This window comes from Fistularia commersonii, chromosome 5, assembly GCF_037954325.1.
Source record: "Fistularia commersonii isolate RoL2024-O1a breed Wild chromosome 5, RoL_Fcom_v1.0, whole genome shotgun sequence".
Lineage (NCBI taxonomy): Eukaryota > Metazoa > Chordata > Actinopteri > Syngnathiformes > Fistulariidae > Fistularia > Fistularia commersonii.
Genome location: NC_141288.1, coordinates 20,537,992 through 20,556,585, shown reverse-complemented (window position 1 = coordinate 20,556,585; position 18,594 = coordinate 20,537,992). Strand labels below are relative to the sequence as shown.

The 18,594-nt window shown below is 50.6% G+C and overlaps 1 protein-coding gene across 11 annotated transcripts in view; it reads right to left on the bottom strand.

Annotated features, from left to right (window-relative positions):
* Positions 1–18,594, bottom strand: part of cacna1c (calcium channel, voltage-dependent, L type, alpha 1C subunit) — a 142,996-nt gene that overhangs the window by 17,759 nt on the left and 106,643 nt on the right. For 7 of the 11 annotated variants that reach the window (XM_086147285.1, XM_086147287.1, XM_086147286.1 and 4 more), the window contains 21 exons: positions 17,104–17,130; positions 16,331–16,491; positions 16,169–16,242; positions 15,940–16,091; positions 15,330–15,531; positions 14,883–15,003; positions 14,582–14,696; positions 14,307–14,424; positions 14,153–14,222; positions 13,668–13,800; positions 13,449–13,578; positions 12,672–12,731; positions 11,308–11,414; positions 9,024–9,111; positions 8,836–8,943; positions 8,698–8,750; positions 8,458–8,604; positions 7,397–7,598; positions 6,770–6,928; positions 6,565–6,675; positions 5,434–5,517 (listed from right to left, as the gene is read on the bottom strand). In XM_086147285.1, the coding sequence (XP_086003411.1) occupies positions 5,434–5,517; positions 6,565–6,675; positions 6,770–6,928; positions 7,397–7,598; positions 8,458–8,604; positions 8,698–8,750; positions 8,836–8,943; positions 9,024–9,111; positions 11,308–11,414; positions 12,672–12,731; positions 13,449–13,578; positions 13,668–13,800; positions 14,153–14,222; positions 14,307–14,424; positions 14,582–14,696; positions 14,883–15,003; positions 15,330–15,531; positions 15,940–16,091; positions 16,169–16,242; positions 16,331–16,491; positions 17,104–17,130 (2,422 nt within the window). Of the gene's footprint in view, positions 1–4,666; positions 4,751–5,433; positions 5,518–6,564; positions 6,676–6,769; positions 6,929–7,396; positions 7,599–8,457; positions 8,605–8,697; positions 8,751–8,835; positions 8,944–9,023; positions 9,112–11,307; positions 11,415–12,671; positions 12,732–13,448; positions 13,579–13,667; positions 13,801–14,152; positions 14,223–14,306; positions 14,425–14,581; positions 14,697–14,882; positions 15,004–15,329; positions 15,532–15,939; positions 16,092–16,168; positions 16,243–16,330; positions 16,492–17,103; positions 17,131–18,594 lie in introns of all 11 variants that reach the window. The other 4 variants (XM_086147292.1, XM_086147294.1, XM_086147288.1 and 1 more) reach the window with 2 other exon arrangements.

Genomic DNA, 18,594 nt, shown 5'->3' with positions numbered 1-18,594 from the left:
GCACCAGTGCAGCCCCTCGAGTGTGTGTGTGTGTGTGTGTGTGTGTGTGTGTGTGTGTGTGTGTCACTGTACCGTACGCATCTATTTTTGGGAATACATATTCAGACCAAGTATTCATCACACTGGATTACTTCCCGGCGGAGAGCGTCAGAGTGCCCTCGCTCAAGAACTTCACTTGGTTTGTACTTTTATTAACCTGCTGTTGATTTAGAAGTACTCTAACGACCTCCTGGAGTATTTTAGTCGAAGTTGGGGTTTTTGTTGGTACTCAGACCACCAACATCTCGTACCGGTACGTACGAGTGCTGCCTGACGGGATCTGGCCTGATGGTTGTGGAATGAGCGGTCTCCTACGTGACCAGCAAGAAGGTGCGTGACAACCCTTCTTCTGGTACTTCATATTTACATATTGTGGACACACTGGTCCCACGTGGAAGCTACATCAAGTGCTATCGACGGTCCGGTCAAGTAGTGTCGGACCGCGTCTCCACCGGTGTTCATGTGTCGCCGTGCCGTGGAGGCCTTGCCTCTGCCGCCATCTGATCTTCTCCCTGCCAGCTGAGACTCTCAGTGCAATCACACCGTCCGAGGGTTCGGCTCAAATCATCGCCTTGCTTACCGAAAAAAAAAAAACCATCCGACCCGGATGAGGGCTGTGCTATTCGCGGCGGCCTTCGACCGTGCGCGCCGCCGACCTTGCGAGATACATCGCCGGCGAGCCGGAGGCGACGGCCTTTCAGGTGCCGGAATATCACAAATCATCTCCGTCCGACTCTTTGTGGACCGAGATGATCCGGATGCTTTTTGGAAAGCAAAGCCAATCAGTGCATTGATCCAGAGGCGTCCCGGAGGGCGGACCCCCTCCGCCTGAGGGATGGGGGAACAGTGTGACTCGTGTCGGGCCCCTGTTAGAGAACATCCCGACGCAAAACGGTGGCGCCCTTCCCCCTGAGATGAGCTTTGAGGAAGGTGAAGAGGCACCGGAGGAAGGACAGCAGGCGTTTTGCGAGGCTTTAACAGGACCGCACAGTGACCTTCTTTGCAGGTTGGCCAATGGTTGTGTACAACGTCACAGTGGTAACACAGTGAAGCTGTGTTAGTGTGTGTCGGATAGAAACAGAGAGAGATCGTGAAAGAGAGAGCAAAGGAAAGCCCGAGTCCATGTTAGCTAAACCCCTATCGACGTTCTTGTGTTAAATTCGTTTAAATGTTTGGTTCCCAAGCGGAGAACCTCAGAAGTCCATCCAGTAGGTAACACGGGTTTCTCGGACGCTGAGGTTTGAATCAGCGCTTCGATTGGTGAGGTGAATTTGGAGCGCTTCGGAGACCCGTGTTACCCGGCTAACGTTGTAGCCGAGCGAGCTACGCCGCAAGCATACCAGGACAGAATACGAAGACAGACATCCACACTAGAAGAGCGACGGGAAGTCAAAGGAGGGTAAGAAAGAGAGAGAGAGGAGGAGAGAGAGGAGGAAGGGAGGCATTCCGAATAGACAAAGAAGGGTGCAGTCCATACCGGCATCACCTGCAAGACACTGCTCAGGGCAAACCGCTACGCATCGCTCATAACCACGACGGCTCAAACCAAAGTGACAGAAATGCCGTGAAGGAACCACATGGGAGCAAACGCAGGTCGCAAGGCGGGGAAACGCAGAGCTGATTCGGAGACCGGAGAAAGCGCTAAGGCTAATCTGACGGGCATCCGGCGGGTAGCGGAGTGGCTGCACTCAAAACAAGAGGGCTCTGCCGCTCCGGTGATACGATTTTAAAAGCTGGCCTGTTACTGCACTCAGGAATGCAATCAGGGAAAGAACGCCGTTTGGCGAGCCGCCGCGCTTACTGCATAATTGCATTGCTCAGTAACTTAAAAAAGCATTGACTTGCGCTCAGTGCCTGATGGGGTGCAGTAAAGGGCCATAACATAAAATATGGAGGAGGAAGTCCGACTTTTAAAAAAATACCAAAAAGCGGTTGTGTTCTCCGGGGGACCGGGGCGGAGGGAGTTTCTTCACGGAACGGAAAAAAGGTAGCCGGAGCGTCTCATCGTCAAAACGAACGGAAAACACCAAAAAGGACATGGGAAAGGATGCTGGGGCATGCCTTGGGGTTAGGAGTGAGAGGGCCAGACACAATCAAACATCCAGAACAGTCCAGGCCAGGATCAGGGAGTGAAATTAAAAGGTGTCCTGTGCAACATCAGTGACCCGTATAGATGGAAGAGGTGCATATCTCAGGCCGGTGAACGTCTACATATTGATCTGAGATAGTAAGTCTAAGATCCCAGGCGTATAAGTTGTCCTTGAAGCTGATTTTCAGATCGATGCAGATTCGGGTAGGATACAAGTGTTTTCGGTGTTTCGGTGAGCATTCCCTGGGTCAGTGACATACCGGTACCCCTGAGAGGTAGCCCATGATGCACCTCTCTCATTCCCTCGGTCTTCACTCATGTCCCTGCATCGAGGCATGATAGGCTACCTCAGGGTGCAGGCTTGACCGACTGCCAGAGGTCCACCATTGCTCTTTCTTTTCCGAAGATTCAAACCATTATACCGATTCATCTATTAGCATGTAACTGCCGGTATCAGAGGTAAGAGATCATTTGTGCCTTCCTTCCCGACCCCTTGTTCTATTTCTGTCTGGTAGAGGCAGAAAGCTGCCCACGTTTGTGCGAGGTTCCTGCGCCGGTAAAAGGCAGTGTTTCCTGGCTGCTGTCGCAAGAGCTACCTCCTGGGGGGAATGTTGGCTTTCGGCAGATCGTCTTAAAGAGTGTGGTCCACACCGGCTCTACGTGGAGAGTGTCGTCAGACGACCGCGTCGGGATTCGGCTCCATATAAATAACATCTGACTTGACTCGACTAATTGAGCAACCCACTAAAACAAAGAACATGCGAGTGGTGGTTAGCGATTACTCAGGTTTGTTTACAAGGGGCTCAGACAGCCTCTCGAGGGGGACGAACGGATTCCCGGTGTGAAAACGGCTGCCAAACTCACGCACCTCTGGGACGCGCTAACCTTATTTGCATGCCTGTCCAGAGCCGCCCGAGGTGAAACAAACTCCACATGACAACAGGAGGGAATATACCCGTGTACCCGAGGGCACAGACTTTCCCAGTTCCGTGTAATTGAACCTGCGGCTTTTGGTTTGAGGGTTTAAGAGGATTTTAACCCAAACTGTCTTCACATAGAAGCTTTGCTGTCACTTACTCAGGAGAGCCGTGACTTTAAGGAAAGGAAAGGGAAACCAAAGAGGCGGTCGGATTAGCCGCCGTGAAGTCGACAGACACCAACAACCGCCTATTTTCTTCTTCTACTTCTTTTCCTTTTGGCTGCTCCCTCGAGGGGCAGCCAAAGCGAATCACCTCCATCCTTGCATCCTCGCGCAAACGAATTCCACGTCCTCTTTCACTCCGTCCACAAAGCTCCACTCCGGTCTTTCTCCAGGGGGCCTCCTGCTCGGCGGTTACATTCTTAGCATCCTTCCACCCGTATCGACATCAACCGCCACCTCCATCCATCCAGCCGTCTAAACCTCAAGACATCTCGTAGAAGCAGTTTTAATTTAAGGAATCCCTTTCCGTCGCTGTGTTGGTGCGTCGATGAGTACGCCATTGGTAGCCGTAGTCACGACTCCCTCTCACTCATGAAGCACATCTGAAGCATCCCAAAATTTCCACGTTGTCTCTCAAGTCCACAACATGATGGCGATTTAAAAGTAAAGAGACTGTCCGTATCTGACTATGAACCGCAGGAGATAAATGTAGCATCGAAAGATCGTTGTGAAATCCAAAGATGGCCTCTGAAGAAATTCAGTCCACCATTCGGGCCCCTTCTGAGGCTGAATGATGTCCCGTGCATCCAAAGCGCTCTTGAACTTCACACGAACAAACAATCACCCTTAAAGTGTAACTACAGGACACCCTCAACATTTGACTCATCTTTTTTTCCCCACGTATTCCAATTCAGCTCCATTGTTGACCGCACGGCCTTCGCTCCCATATTAAACGGATTCATGCATACATTTCCATAAATTTCACGGGTCCCGCCTGAATCCATTTGAGGATTAAATTGTTCCCCGTGTCTGCTTGTTACTCTGGTTTGGACCGCGGAATCCCACGGCGGCGAAACAAATCCTAAGAGGTAATTCAGAGTTTTCTGTGGCAATTGATGAAATCGGACGGTGTCATTAACTCCGGGGTCAAAAGCCTCAGGGGTCGACCCGCGACCGTCACGGCGTGAATCCAACCTGAACTCAGGAGGTGTCGTACCAGGCCTGGATATGCGGTATGTCTCTCATGCTATACGGTGTCTCTCATGCTAAAGAAGGGGGAGGGAGATGGGAAACCAAATCAAGTGCAGAGAAAAATGCAACAGGTTCTGGTGACAAATGCGCAAAAAGGTGCTACTGAACCCCAACAGACCGAAGCGGAAATACCGATCCGGGGAAGGTCGAGTCGCATTTGTAGCTTTGTAAGATGACGGAGCGGATCGACGGTTTTATCGATCAAAAGTCCAAAACGCGAGGGCGTCGGTTTGTTTTCCTTAAGACGGGCGTGGGATTCGCCGATGTTTCCTAATGATCTGCGAGACGGGTATCTCCGCTTGGTCTGTTTGTGTGTGGGAATGGCAGAGCAGGCAGGAGGGCAGGGAGGGAGTTGGACTACTTACGTTGACCTCAGTGATTGCTATGTCAACAATGCTACCCACAACTATCAAGGCGTCAAATGTGTTCCATGCATCAACAAAATAATGCTGCGTAGGGGGGAAGGGGGATGGAGAGAACAGAAGAACGACAGAAAAGGAAACATAAGACGTGTAAGAATGAGGAAGAACGGAAATCAAAAGAGAGAGGAGGAAAAAAAATGACACAGGAAATATTTTATATACGTGAACATCGGAATTTTTTTTTTTTTTTTTTTTTTTTTTTAGTGGGAGGAAAAAGAAAATTCAATGAAATTGAATGGCGTAAAAAACAGAAGAGGCAATCCAGAGGAGGTTGGCAGCAGCAGGAGGAAGAGGAAGAGGAGGAGGAGGAGGTGGAGGAGGAGCGATCGGTCATGCTTCGTCCACGGAGTTGGGAAGGGGAAGAACAGCGAGGAGGAAACTGCAACAGAAGCACAGCTAAAACAGCGACGCCGCTGCTGCGATTGGTCAGTGAAGGTTAGTCCAGTTAGTCGCGGGAGCTCCTCCCGAGGACGCGTCCGGCCCGAACCCGCAAAACAAACACGGCCAAAGCTACATCCCTGCCTTCCTCGACGCTCGAGAAAAACCCCTGGCGGCCCCGAGTGGCCGTCTTGGAGTACAGGATGGAGGAAGAGGAGAAGAAGTAGAAAAGAGAGGGAAAACAGAGTCACCACAGGGGAGGGAAGGGGTTCGGGGAAGGGCGGAAGAGGACACGGGACAGAGGAGCATACGAGGAGAGGGGTCGTACTTACGTTGATCTCACTGAGAATGACGTCTATTATGCTGCCAATTACGATGAGGAAATCAAACACATTCCAGGGATCACTAAAGTACCCCTACACAGGACGGGGTGGGCGAGAGGAGGGGGTGGGATGGGGTGGGGTGGGGGGTAAGAAAGGTAGGTTAGAAGGAAAACAACATCTGCCGCCACTTGGGAGCAGCTCCTGAAATACACCGGGGAAGGAGAACCGCTGCGGGAGGAGCAATCGTCAGTAAACGGGTATCATTGATAGGCTTCACTTGGCAAAGGTGACCCTTCTTAACGTGAGGCGTCTCAGAACGGTAAAATACCTGGATATCGAGTTCTAAACATTTCAGATTATCTTCAGCCGTGTTTGCCTTTTGCTGCACACGTCAGTAGCAGGGGCGTTAGTGAAACATACCGTTAGTGCCCGAGTACTCCGCTTACGCACGAATTGTAAACATTAGCGAATTAGACTCCGGAGGTACACATTCACAGCCGAGAGCGCTTTCACGATGAAGACCTGTTAAAAGTTTGATTATTCTTCTTGCGCCCGAGTTCCGGGGGGAAGGAATCGTACCGGCAGCTGCAACACCAGAGGTAAAGGGGTTAGAATCGCGCTCTCCGCCTCTTGTTCGCTGGCTGTTTTAAAGGGAAGAGTTAGCAAAACAGTTTGTCACATGATGCCTCCAAACAAAATGTACACCTTCGGAGGTTCACTTCCCATCAAGGTAACATCTCACTTCTGGCTACATCTATAAGGTAGGCACCTCCTGTTTGCCATACCTTATTTCCGTGCGACACTAAAAATAACAAAATAATCTTGATGTTGACTTTATGATCTTAATTCTTCAGTTCACCCCAAAGTGTTCAAAGGGAAAATATATGACTGCGTACTACTTTGTTGGACAATTTGTGTGCTAAAGCTAGCTCATCCTGTTTGTCATGTTTTTGGCTAATCGTGCTGATGTCCTTCTCCAGCTCCGGTTGGACGGTCCGATCTGTAATTTGCATCACATCCAGAATCCAAACACAACAATCGGGAGGCGATGCAACAATCTCAAAGAGAGGTTCATCTCAAAGTTACAACGTCAGCTGCTTTTCACTTGAAAGATTACTGCTCTGCAGGAAAAATACCTACCCTGGGTTTGAAGGCGATCAGTTTGAGGATCATCTCAACGGTGAAGAGTCCAGTGAAGAGCATGTTGAGGATGTTCATAGCATCATTGAAGTCTTTGGTCTGTTTATGATGCTGCAGGCAAACAGAGACACAACAGGAGGCAATACTACAACCAGCTCTTCGAACCCTTGTCGTACCTCCGAATGGACCTGTGATGAAGACTCACCTGCATGGCGAGGCAGATGGTGTTGAGGAGGATGAGGGTGAACATCAGGTACTCAAAGTAGGTGGAATTGACCACGTACCACACTTTGTACTGGTAGGGGTTTTTGGGGATGTACCGCCGCAGCGGCCTTGCTTTCAGGGCGTACTCCACACACTGACGCTGCAAGAGACCACGTGATACCTGTCATGAGCTCTACACTCCAATGTTGTCGCCCGGCTCACTTTGGTTTAGGTCTCTCCGCTGCTGAGCTCGCCGTGTGTCCTATCAGTGACCTCCTCTTGCGTCCTTCACCGTATCCATATCCTCAAGTTCTCGCTAAAATGACCCCCCTGAAAGGGTCCGAAGGCAACACTCCGAACCCCCCAGTTACTCCCGACGGTCTGATTAGCGCCTAGCATGTCAGTTGCGCTGCCATCGGTGTGTGAGTGTGTGTGAACGGGTGAACGCAAACCAGCGTCAAGCACTTGGAAACGGCGAGGTGCCGAAGGTGGCCTACAAGTGAAGACTACCGTTTGGACTTGCAGACCCTAAAACTCACGTTCGCCCTGCATCTCCAGCTTTTCATTAACCATGTAAACACAGATGCACGCCGTATCACTTTTAACTTTCTCCCAAACGCAAACATACCTGGTTCTTGTCCAGCTCACAGTTCTTATACTCCTGCTCCCCTTGCTCCTGGAACGTGACGATGACGAAACCGACGAAGATGTTCATCATGAAGAAGGCGATGATGATGATGTAGATGATGAAGAAGATGGAGATGATCACGCGGTAGTTGTAGATGGGGCCCACGTCCTCGGCGTGAGAGTCAATGGCCCGATACAGTAACCTAGGAGAAGGGGAGTGGAGAATTAGCAGACGTTCTATTGCAGAAGGACATCGGACATCTCAGCTGAAAAGGAAAACCAGGCGGGGACTCAAATCAATATGGCGCAGAAACCGACACCGTCGGTCTTGTTTTGAAGAGTTGCTTCAGACGCCGATGTTACAAACTGCATTCGGCCACCGGCCAATGTCTTACAGTTGCTTCTCCAAAAGGGTTCATTAAAGTGATAAGATATTTTAGTTTACAATTTCCTTATTCGTACCACCTATCCTGCTCTCAGGGTCTGGTGGGGTGCTGCCTATCCCAGCTGACGTTTGGTGAGAGGTGGGTTTCGCCCAGGGCCGGTCGCCGGTCGATCACACGGCCGCAAAAAGAGACATACAACCATTCAAACCCTCATTCAAGACACACGTCTTGTCCCGGGGTTTATGATTTTCGCAGTCGCAGACTTGAAACTGAAATTTGAAGAGTTGTACTGGTTGCTACCGTCGTTTCGGTGGTGGCAAAGACGGGAACGCGGAAGGACAATATGGAGCGTCGAGAAAGACGAGCGCTTGGCGGAGCTGTGGGGAGAACCCGGCCGGGCCATGTGGACTCTCCGACGTATCGCTACCGAGCCGAGAAGGAAAAGCGTTGGACCAAAACAAAAGAGGCTCTGCAGATACCCGGAGGAGATAAAAACAGCTGAAAGAATCTCAGACTGGGCTGAAACTCTAAAAATGAGTCTTCAGACGTGAGATAGGTAGCTTCACACAAGTCTTTTCCAAGTCTTGAGATGCACGGATGGTGATATAGAGACATACAAGTGTTACCGCTGCCATGTTTCCTGCCGGGAGGAGGAGCATTCTGTACGCAGACCCACCCTGGCCAGCCCTCGAAGGTGGACACGGCGAACAGGGCCATCATGCCTTGGAGGACATCGTCAAAGTTGAAGTCGCTGTTTTCCCACAGCCGCCGGGCCTTCTCAGGTTTCCCCACGTTACCCTCCTTGTAGGAGATGTAAGAGCCTCTGAGAGGAAAACAAAAGAGCGGACGGACGCTGGTGTGTTGGATCGGTGTGAAGAAGGTGAGATGTTGACTGATCTGCTGGTGGAGGTTTTACCTGCACTCCGCCTGAGTCTGCTTGGAGCTATCGGTGCAGTAGAAGAACTTTCCCTGATGGGGAAACAGAGAAAGGTTGGAGAAGGCGTCCAGGAAAGCCGCCGCCGCTGCTCCCGCTGAGCGCCGTCCTCCTCTTTACCTTGAAGAGCTGAACTCCGATGCAGGCGAACATGAACTGCAGCAACGTGGTGACGATGACGATGTTGCCGATGGTCCTGATGGCCACGAACACACACTGCACGACGTGCTGGAGGACAAACCAAAGAGTGGGTTTGTAGAAGAGCGGAGGGCGTGGAACGCGATGCCCGAGCCCGTCGTCGCGCTAACCTTCAGCCCCTTCGCTCGGTTGATGGCCCTCAGTGGCCTCAGCACTCGCAGGACCCTCAGGATCTTCACCACGTTGATGGCACTTGACCTTAAAACGTGCACGGGATTAAACACGGTATCGCATTTTCAAATAAACCCTACTTTGTTTGAAGGATTGCATGTTATTATTACATATATTTTTCCAATGAATGCAAATATTCTGTTTAGCCTCTGCAGGCTGATGACGTGACCAGATGTGCAATTGTACCCTAACTTTATTATCTTTTTTGCACATATTGAGCCCCAGAAGGATCAGAAGATAGCAAGCTTCACTTGATGTGCCTCCTGCTGCTGCTTGAAACTGTGGACATTAAATAGTTTACAGTAACAAAGATTATCTTGTATAATACCTGCAATATTTCCTGCTGCTGCTTATGATAATAACAACAACAACAACAACAACAATAATAATAATAATAATAAAAAATAGTAGTAATAATAATAATAACAACAGAACATAGAAAATAGTAATAAGAATAATAGAAAATAGCAATAGTAATAATAATAATAATAGGAACAAAAACAAAATCAACAATAAATTGATAGTAATAAATAATTCCACACCATAATAATAATAATGACTATTATAAAAACTGTAGAAATTTACCACAGTCTATTGGAATGACGCTTATATTTTGCCAGAAATATTGCCTGCTGATAAGAATAACAATAATAAATATAACAACAGCAATAATGATAATATTGAAATACCTATTGATAATGAACACATAATGGAAACGCACACTTGTGAACCAAGAAATTTAAAAAAGAAGGAGGGGGGAAACCACATATACACACAGTGGGGAACACCAAACACACACACACACACACACACACACACACACACACACACACACACACGGTGACGGGCAAACAGATGGTTGTGGTGTTGTAGGAGAGCGTCAGGATAGGCCGAATGTCCGCCAGCCTGACGTGCACGTGGGAAAATAGAAAAGACTTGATACGCGGACTTTTTGGACGTGGCTTCGTCTTGGAGTTAGTTGAATTCCGGGTTTGACCCGAAAAAAGACGAGTCCAAAACGTCCGAGTATCTCAGAGCTTCACCGTGACATTCATTGTGCTGCACCGCTACGCAACGGAGACCGAGGGGGCGTGGGGGAGGACTGGATTGTGCACGTGTTTACACAGGAAAGGTCGAATTTAAGGGTGATTAAAGGTGGTGCAAGCGCAGCAGGACATCACGGGGTGACTTATCGCGGTCGAGGACGGACGCCTTCCCCCTCGCACCTGTGCTGCTGGACGCTGTCCAAACATGGCGGGACGGAGCGAGCGTGAATGCCTCGGCCTCGCGAGCCAAGATATGTCCGTATCTCGGATATCACCATACGCTGATGACTTATGACTCTTTATTGAGATGGAATATCTCCCGTTTGCATCGCTGCTCCCTTTTGTTTGCGTGCTAATTCATGAACCGCTTTGCAAAACACTGACAACGGAGCACCGGTTAGCAACTTTTGGACTAGCAAGGAATGCACTCACGGGACGCTCGAGTCGAAGACGCTACGTGAGAATCACCCGCGAAGCTATCGAACAAAGAAACTACGAGGACGACATCCGGATGAATAATTCAGATGGTTGCGAAGCCGAAAGCAGAAACAAGGCAGCAGCACAGGCGGTGACTTGACCGTGATATTCACTCAATATCCCGCGCACTTACTACCTTTAACAGGCAGAGGCCGCTGGTCGGAGCATTCAGCGGTGATTTCTATCTCCTGGGAGAGTTCAGTTCGCGCACAAACTAAACGTCAACCGAGTCAAAGAACTATGAGGTCCAAATTATCCACATATCTGGGAAAAAACAGTTCCAAACATCCCATCTTTTAAGAGGAACCGCGAGGCTAAACTCCCCCGGAAAATAGAAAAACCAAGTGAAGAGGGTGACAAAGTTAGCAGTGAAGGTCTTTAGAAGGGGGGGGGGGATTAATAGGGACTAGTTTGGACTTACGTCGAGAAGTCTAGTCTAGGGTTAGAGACAGAGAGTGCAGTATAACGTATTAAACGTCGGCATTATCACAGGATTTCAAACGACTTATTATCTGGAAGAAGCAGAGACCATCTTTTATTAATAAACATCACAAGCAATGAGGTGGGAATGAATTGGAAAAGGAGAAGGAGGCTCTTAAAGCACTCCCGGAGCGCACAGCGTGCACGAGGCCGGCGTTCGCTGGCGTTTATCGATTGATTTGGGGGTCGGCGGGGAGGAAGGGGGGTTGATCGGACTCACTGGATTCCAGAGGAGATGAGGGACACGCTGACCACCACCAGGTCCAGGATGTTGAAGTAGTTCCTGCAGAAGGAGCCCTTATGGAGGAAGGCTCCGTAGGCGGTCATCTGCAGGGGTTGAGGACCAGATGACAGTTAAGGTACCGCATTGGTGTCCTCAAGTGTTGACATTTCTCCGCTTTGGACTTGTTTAAGAGCCACCAGCTTCTTTTTGTTCATCGCTGAGCCATGTAAGATTGCATTTTATATTCATTCATTCATCATTCAGGGAGCTGCTGGGACTCCCTTGCCACCGTCCCCATTGATATGGCGATTTCCACTGCTGTTTGATCGGCGAGGTCAGCGCCTCTTCTGTATGGACTCGCTCGCCACTGAAGCACTGAGTGCTTCTTGCCGGTGAGCCCTGAATTCGGACAGATCGTTTCTTTAAATCCGCAATGGATTGTGCAGTCACCAAGGGTTTTGGGGAGAAATGGGCGCGTAGGACTTCCGCGACTTGATCTTAAGTCCCTCCCAACAGTTTCTCTGGGGGAATAAAGCTGCGCAAGTTATTAGCCTTATCACACTCGGAAGTACCGGAAGCTTCCTGACATCCTCCGTTCCATTTGCCAGCTCAAGGTGTTCAAATCCCTCCACATATGTCGACCGCTGCTCCGTCGCTTCGTCAAAAACCCCGACGTGACCGACGTTCCCCGCCATCTTCTCAGCTAAGAAAAGCCGCGAGCAACGCTAACGGCAGCCGCCGCCAACTAGCCGAGTTCTTCGCCACCGAAGCGTTCTTACGAGCCAACGGGTGGAGTCGCCCATTTATCATGTTCCTCAAGTGAGTTTACTTGAATACATAAACAGTCGGGATTTATCCGAAAATAACAGGGGCGAAGCCGTGATATCGAAAAACCAAGTGAAACAAATAAACACTTGGGGAAACGGAAAAACACAAGCCGATACGTCGCACACTCATTCATTCATTCCTTGTAGTGATTTTCTCATTCACTCGGCTGAACCTCCTGCATGTGTTTGGACTGCGGGAGGAACCTGGAGAACCCTGAGGAACCCAATGCGGGAGAACATGGGGACTTTCTGGCTGCGCGGTGGAAGCGCTAACCGCGGCGCCACCGTGCCGCCCCGTGCAATTGGATATCTTTGAGATGTTCTCCAGCTCCTGCTGTGAAAATAACCGCGTGGTAAATATTTGGCTTCGGTCTGATCCTCGGGAACATGAGGTTCTCCTGCTCTCTGCTCTGCTGGACATCCGCTCGCTTTCCAGTGTGGGTTTTCGAACCCGAAGAAACCCAGACGGAGTTATCCCTAACGCCACCGGGATCCGTCTCAAAGACATTTTTCCCCGTCAGAGTCGGGACGTACCTTCAGAATGATCTCTATGGTGAAGAGGCCGGTGAAGACATGGTCTGCATAGCCCAGGATCTGAAAGAGGAAAGAGCTCGTCGTTGTCGGGCCAAAGCGAGGCTTCAATGCGACGTCTTCGAATGCACGTATCGTGATTTTAGAGCCGTCTCGTCAGCAGTAACACCTCGACTTGGGAGCTCATCGGCTCCGCGACCGAGCTCGTAGCTCGTAGCTCGTAGCTCGTAGCTCGACGGAAGACAAAAACAATACTTAATGTTTGCTCGTAGAGCAAATTCAAATGAAGTGAAACGCTATTAATCTGTTCCGGCTCTCTGGTTACATTACGGGTTTTGAAACGAGTACTTTATAAATACAAATAATGTGTAGAAAAATACATAATAGAAGAAAACGCGAAGGAATTAAGTGGTTTTATTAAGTGTGTTTACGTCGAGGAGGCTCGGATGATTAACTTCCCGGCTAATTAATGCATTCATGCTACAATGTGCTGCATTAGTTACCTGCTTGTAAATAAGGCAAAAATACTTAGAAAATAGTCAATCTTATATGAAAAATAATGATGGGAAAGAGAGTGTTTTTATTAAGTGCGCTTTTCGTTTGTTGCGCTTTCCCTAGTTAGCTTACAGGCTACACACTGAATGCTACAATGTGCTGCTAAAGGTAACGTCGCCACGCTTGCTGTCCAAACTCCATTTACGGACGGAGTTCTTCCGGTCACTTCCGCCGGATGTGCGTGACGTTCGGTTCCACCTGACATTTGTAGGTCATCTGCACTACCTGGTTTCTGAAGGATTCGTTCTTGACCGGATCCTCGGCCGCCAGGCTGATGCTGCTGAGCAGGATGAAGAAGAGGATGAGGTTGGTGAAGATGTTGTGGTTGACGATCTTATGGCACAGAACCCTGAATCTGTGGAGGGACGGAGAAGCTCAGAGGCAACGCCGATGTTGGATTAGCGATACAGAACCGACGAAGGGTGTTTGGGACGGTCCTCGTACTTGTTGGTGTGGCTGAAGATGAAGAACGCTCGGGCCTCCGGCATGGGAACCGCCTTCTCCTTCAGCTGGATGTCGGACAGCGGCCGGGGTCTCGGCCCCACCGGCATCTCCGGCTCGTCGTCGTCGTCGTCGCCTGAGTACGAGGAGGAAGTCGGGAGAAGGGGAGCGAGGAACGGGAAGGGAGGGTTTTTTAAGAACAGGTGGAGGAAAGGGTTTGGTTTGGAGATACTGAGGAAGCAGAGATGAAGATGTGGAGGTCCTTCTTTGGGAATGAGGAGGATGGAAGGGATCGGAAGGACAGCGCGTTCTGGAGATAAAGTCAGATGGAGGTGGACAGAGGAGGGAAGGTGAAGGTCTGGGTGGGAGGATGCTGAAGTTGGAGGAGGTCCAGAGGAAGACCAGCGAGGTGGTTTGTGGATGGAGGGAAGGAGGACGGGACGTTGGTGTGAGAGGAGAAGGTTGGACGGAGGTCCAGGCGGGCTCACCGATGTAGTCGTTGGCAGGATATGGATTTTTCTCCTCGCTCTCGTCTCCACAGTAATCATCGATGTTGATCTGTGAACGGGGAAAAACGTTTGGACGATTTCGTCGGTCCGACAGCCGAAGCGGATCCAAAGGCTGCTCTGTCCGTCCCGATACCTTGGTGGCCGTGTTGGTCTCTCCATCGGAGTTGATGGACTTCAGCTCGATCTTCTCCCTCTTCTCCTCTTCCAGCGGAGGCTTCTCGTTGTCGTGACGCTTGTCGGGACTGGCCAGCCTGAAGGGGAAGAGCAAACACCATCCGGAGGAGAAAGACCAGAGGAGCTTCGGGCGGACAACCGAGAAGATCCGTCAACTTGTTTTAAAGCCAGCGCATCTGGTCCACCTTCTCCGACATCTCCAGTGTTCATGTGGCCCTCAATGCCCTCCTTTACCTTGCTAGTTTTTTCCTCTCTTTCTCCTCCTCCTCCTCTTTTTGGGCAGATGTTAGACTCTCGGCGTCCGCCAGATTGTCCACAGCGATGGCCAAGAAGACATTCAGAAGGATATCTGGTCAGCAGAAGGTGTTAAGGATGTTTCGGACACCGCGGTCAACCTCGAGTTTTGCCAAAGGTTGTCCGCCAACAGCGAGTTCAACAAGCGTCCTCGAACGTCTCCTACACGTCGGACATCTCTTCAGATTGGAAGCCACCGTGGGCAGCTGGTGTCGGTCGGCCCTATCGAGCGTCAGGATACAGTTTCCGCAGATGAAGAGGATGATGAAGTAGATGCAGACGAGCATGCCGGGAAAGGACGGCCCGCCGTACGCCATGATACCGTCGTACATCACAGAATTCCAGTCCTCTCCGGTCAGGATCTGAGCATACAAGGGGCAAAGAAATACCTAAGCGTCTCACGGTGGGTGGCAAACTTCCCATCGGAGGTTTGGCGGTTCAATCCTCGACCGCTCCTGTCTGCGAGGTGGAGTGTCCTTGGGGAAAACACTGAACCCCCTAGTTTCCCCTTGATGGTTAGCACTGGTTGGTACCTTTGCAAGGCAGCGCTACCGCCAACGGTGTGAAAATCCAATTAAATAGTTTTTGAGAAACTTCATACCGACAGAGTGTTCAAGGACACGGGCTGCGGTTGTAAAAAGGACATTCAGGAAGAGAACTCGTGCGGACCACGAGGCCGCTTTGTTACCTGAAACACCGTCAGCAGAGACTGGGGGAAGTTGTCGAAGGTGCTGCGCCGGGTCTCGTCAAAGTTGAACTTTCCCCCGAAGAGCTGCATGCCCAGCAGGGAGAAAATGATGATGAAGAGGAAGAGCAGGAGCAACAGGGAAGCGATGGAGCGAACTGAGTTCAGCAAGGAGGCCACCAGGTTGGACAGGGAGTTCCAGTATCTGGGGAGGAGGCGAGATGTCAGGAAGCAAACGGTCAGAACGGATATCAGTGCGTGAGCAAGACTGAGTTTAGGCTTTCAAAACAAGAGGACAAAATTTCGGGTTCCCAGTGAACCTCTTGCATGTGCTTGGACTGCGGTAGGAGACCTCTGAAGGCACATGGAGACGTCACAGAGAAATGGAAGGGAACCAGGAACCCCAGCGCCACCCGGTGAAATACAACTCCTCAAAAACACGTAATACTTCGGCACTGCATTATCGAGTAACTCTTGTCCGAGCCCTTGTCGGACTCTTTGGACTTGTTGCTCGAGTCCTTGCGAATCCCCGCATGTGAAGCAGGAGGCTCTTTTTGGCTTCTTGTACCCCTTCACCAAAGCCCTCCATCTCCAAAGGGATCTTCATGCTGACCTGGTTATTTTGAAGATTCGCAGCAGGCGTACGCAACGCAGAACGGAGATTCCCAGAGGGGACATGATCTTGGTCTCCACCAGGATGGTCTCCAGGATTCCTCCGCAGACGACGAAGCTGTCGAAGCGGTTGAAGAGCGAAACAAAGTACGCCTGCCGAGAGAAGACGCAAACGGTGAAAAACCAAATACAAAATCCAACATCGGGCAACCGTTACGGGTTCTCCTAACCTGAAGGCCGAGACTGTACATCTTCAACAGCATCTCACCGGTGAAGAGCGCCAACAGCACCTTGTTGGCGATGTCTGAAGAAACGAGGAGAAAGACGGCGAAGGTGAACTGCGCCCCGAGAGCCGGAATCTAAAGGGATTTGAGCGTCTGCCGCTCCGGTACCTTGAACGTCCGTCAACCACTGAGGCTGCTTGTGGTGTTCCGAGGCGATGGTCAGCGTGTTGAGGAACACCAGGAAGATGACCAGCCAGTAGAAGACCTGCGACTTTACCGCCGCTCGACACTTTCGTCTGCAGAGTCGGTTCCACCTCCTGGAGTAACGGCTGGGGGGGCGAGAAGGGGCGGAGATGGAGAGTCAAACACCAGGAAACCAGGGAAGGGAACCGAAGGGGCGACCAAAAGGAACAAGGGGACGGGAGAGGAGGAACCGCGAGGAGATCGTCTGAAGGCCGTCCGTGGAGTTGGAAGAAGGGTTAGTCGGAGTAGCTGACGTGAAGCTCTCTGAGGTGATCGGACATCGGAGAGACTAACGTATTCCTTAGAGTCCTTCAAGCGTTGGTGCGGTGGATCCTGTCTGACAAGCGTCTCTACGGCGGCCTCCCCGAAAACATCTGAACGCGGTTCTTCGGAAAGGAAAAGCTCTGCCGTGACGGGATCTGAAGCTTCCTTCTTCCAGACGAGGTTTTTGAGGAGAACATCTGCCGCCGCCACGAGCACACCGACCGTCACAGACACGACAGCACAAGCAGACATGCACGCGCCATTTTACACCAGTTTACTGGTGAAATCAACCACTTTGTGGAGCTTCATCTGAGGGGTGAAGGCCTCACTGTGTCTCACACACACACACACACACACACACACACACACACACACCACAGCAGCGTAGACAGAGCAGGTGAGTCAGGGGACGATGGTAAACAACATGTACTAACCTGAACTTGGATTTGGAGATCCTATTTCTGGAACACAGAAAACAGAATGGATTATACACACACACACACACACACACACACACACACGCTCACACACGCACATAAACACACACACACACATAGCTGACAGAAACAAAACATGTAGGGTGATTTGAGAGCGATATTGTGGTTTAAAATTAAGGAATATCTGGCATGAAAGAGAGATTAAAGGGGCAGTTCAGCCTAAACATGTGGGGTCGTGGGGGTCAAAGGTCAGACGGAGGGGCTTCCTGCCCCTTTAACGTCTCCAGAGGCAAAACACACAGAAGTGCACGAGATGATTTCCGCCTGACGGGATCCTGGTTTCGTGGTCGGTTGCGTTTCTCAGCGACGTCACCGAGAACATCAGACGCCTCCACAGTGTGTGTGTGTGTGTGTGTGTGTGTGTGTGTGTGTTTACACTTGGGCGAAATGACTGACTGGCTGGATATGGAAGCCGACAGCGAAGGCGTCTCCTCGCCCGGCGTGTCCGTCTCCATTAGCGAGACCCCCCGGGGTCCGTCTCCGTCTCCGTTTCCGTGACGACTGACAAACCGGCGTGAGAAAACAACGCCAGCCAGAAGAAACAAGGAGGGACGGATCTGCGGCGCTTCTCCAAACCAGATCCAAACCAGACCAGACCTTCACTCATCAACTGTAGGAGGAAGCCTGAGAACCTGGAGGCTCCACCCAGGGATCTTCTCGCCGTGAAGCCCTGACGGCGGCGCCGCCCTCCTTTAGGTTTAAATCGACACCAGATCAGCATTTTCAGTGAAGGTGAAGAAGAACTCCACGGCCGGTGGGATGGAGGAGAAGAATCCAGGTGTGTTTTCACGGGTTTTTTTTTTTTTTTTTTATGTCAAAGTGGGTCAAGCGGCTCCTGCTCTCGCGCTGATTTGAATAATAATGTAAAAAAAAAACAAAAATGAAGTGGAGGAGAAGGTGGAGGAGAGCACTTTGGTGGAAAATGGAGGAAGAGTGAGGAGGAAGGATGGAACCCTTCTTCACTCCTGGATGAAACCTGGACGAGGGGACAGTTCAGCGTCTCTCCTGGGGTCTGCAGGAGGTCAGAAGGTCTGTGCTGCTCAAAAGGAAGCCGAAGAAAGACCTCGTTTGGTTCCAGGAAGTAGCTTCCTCCTCCAGCTGCTTTCTCACAGGTCGTGAGGGACTGCTAGCATCTGCAAGGTGCACCTGAAGCTCCAGACTCCCAAGCAAAACAACCAAAGAAGAAGATGACCATGATGTGGACACCACAGAGGTGAAGCTGCCGCAGCGTTCATGGAATAATAACTGTGGACCGTCAGACGGTCGAGGTGTTTTTAGCTAACCCCGTTAGCCGTTAGCTAACTCATCCAAAATGTAGATGTTGTTCTGCGAACCCTGGAAACCCTTCTGAGGTGTAGCGGGACAGAAGACCTCGGATGTTCTTGTCCACGTTGTCCAAGAAAACATCTGAAGGCGGCTTAAAAATGG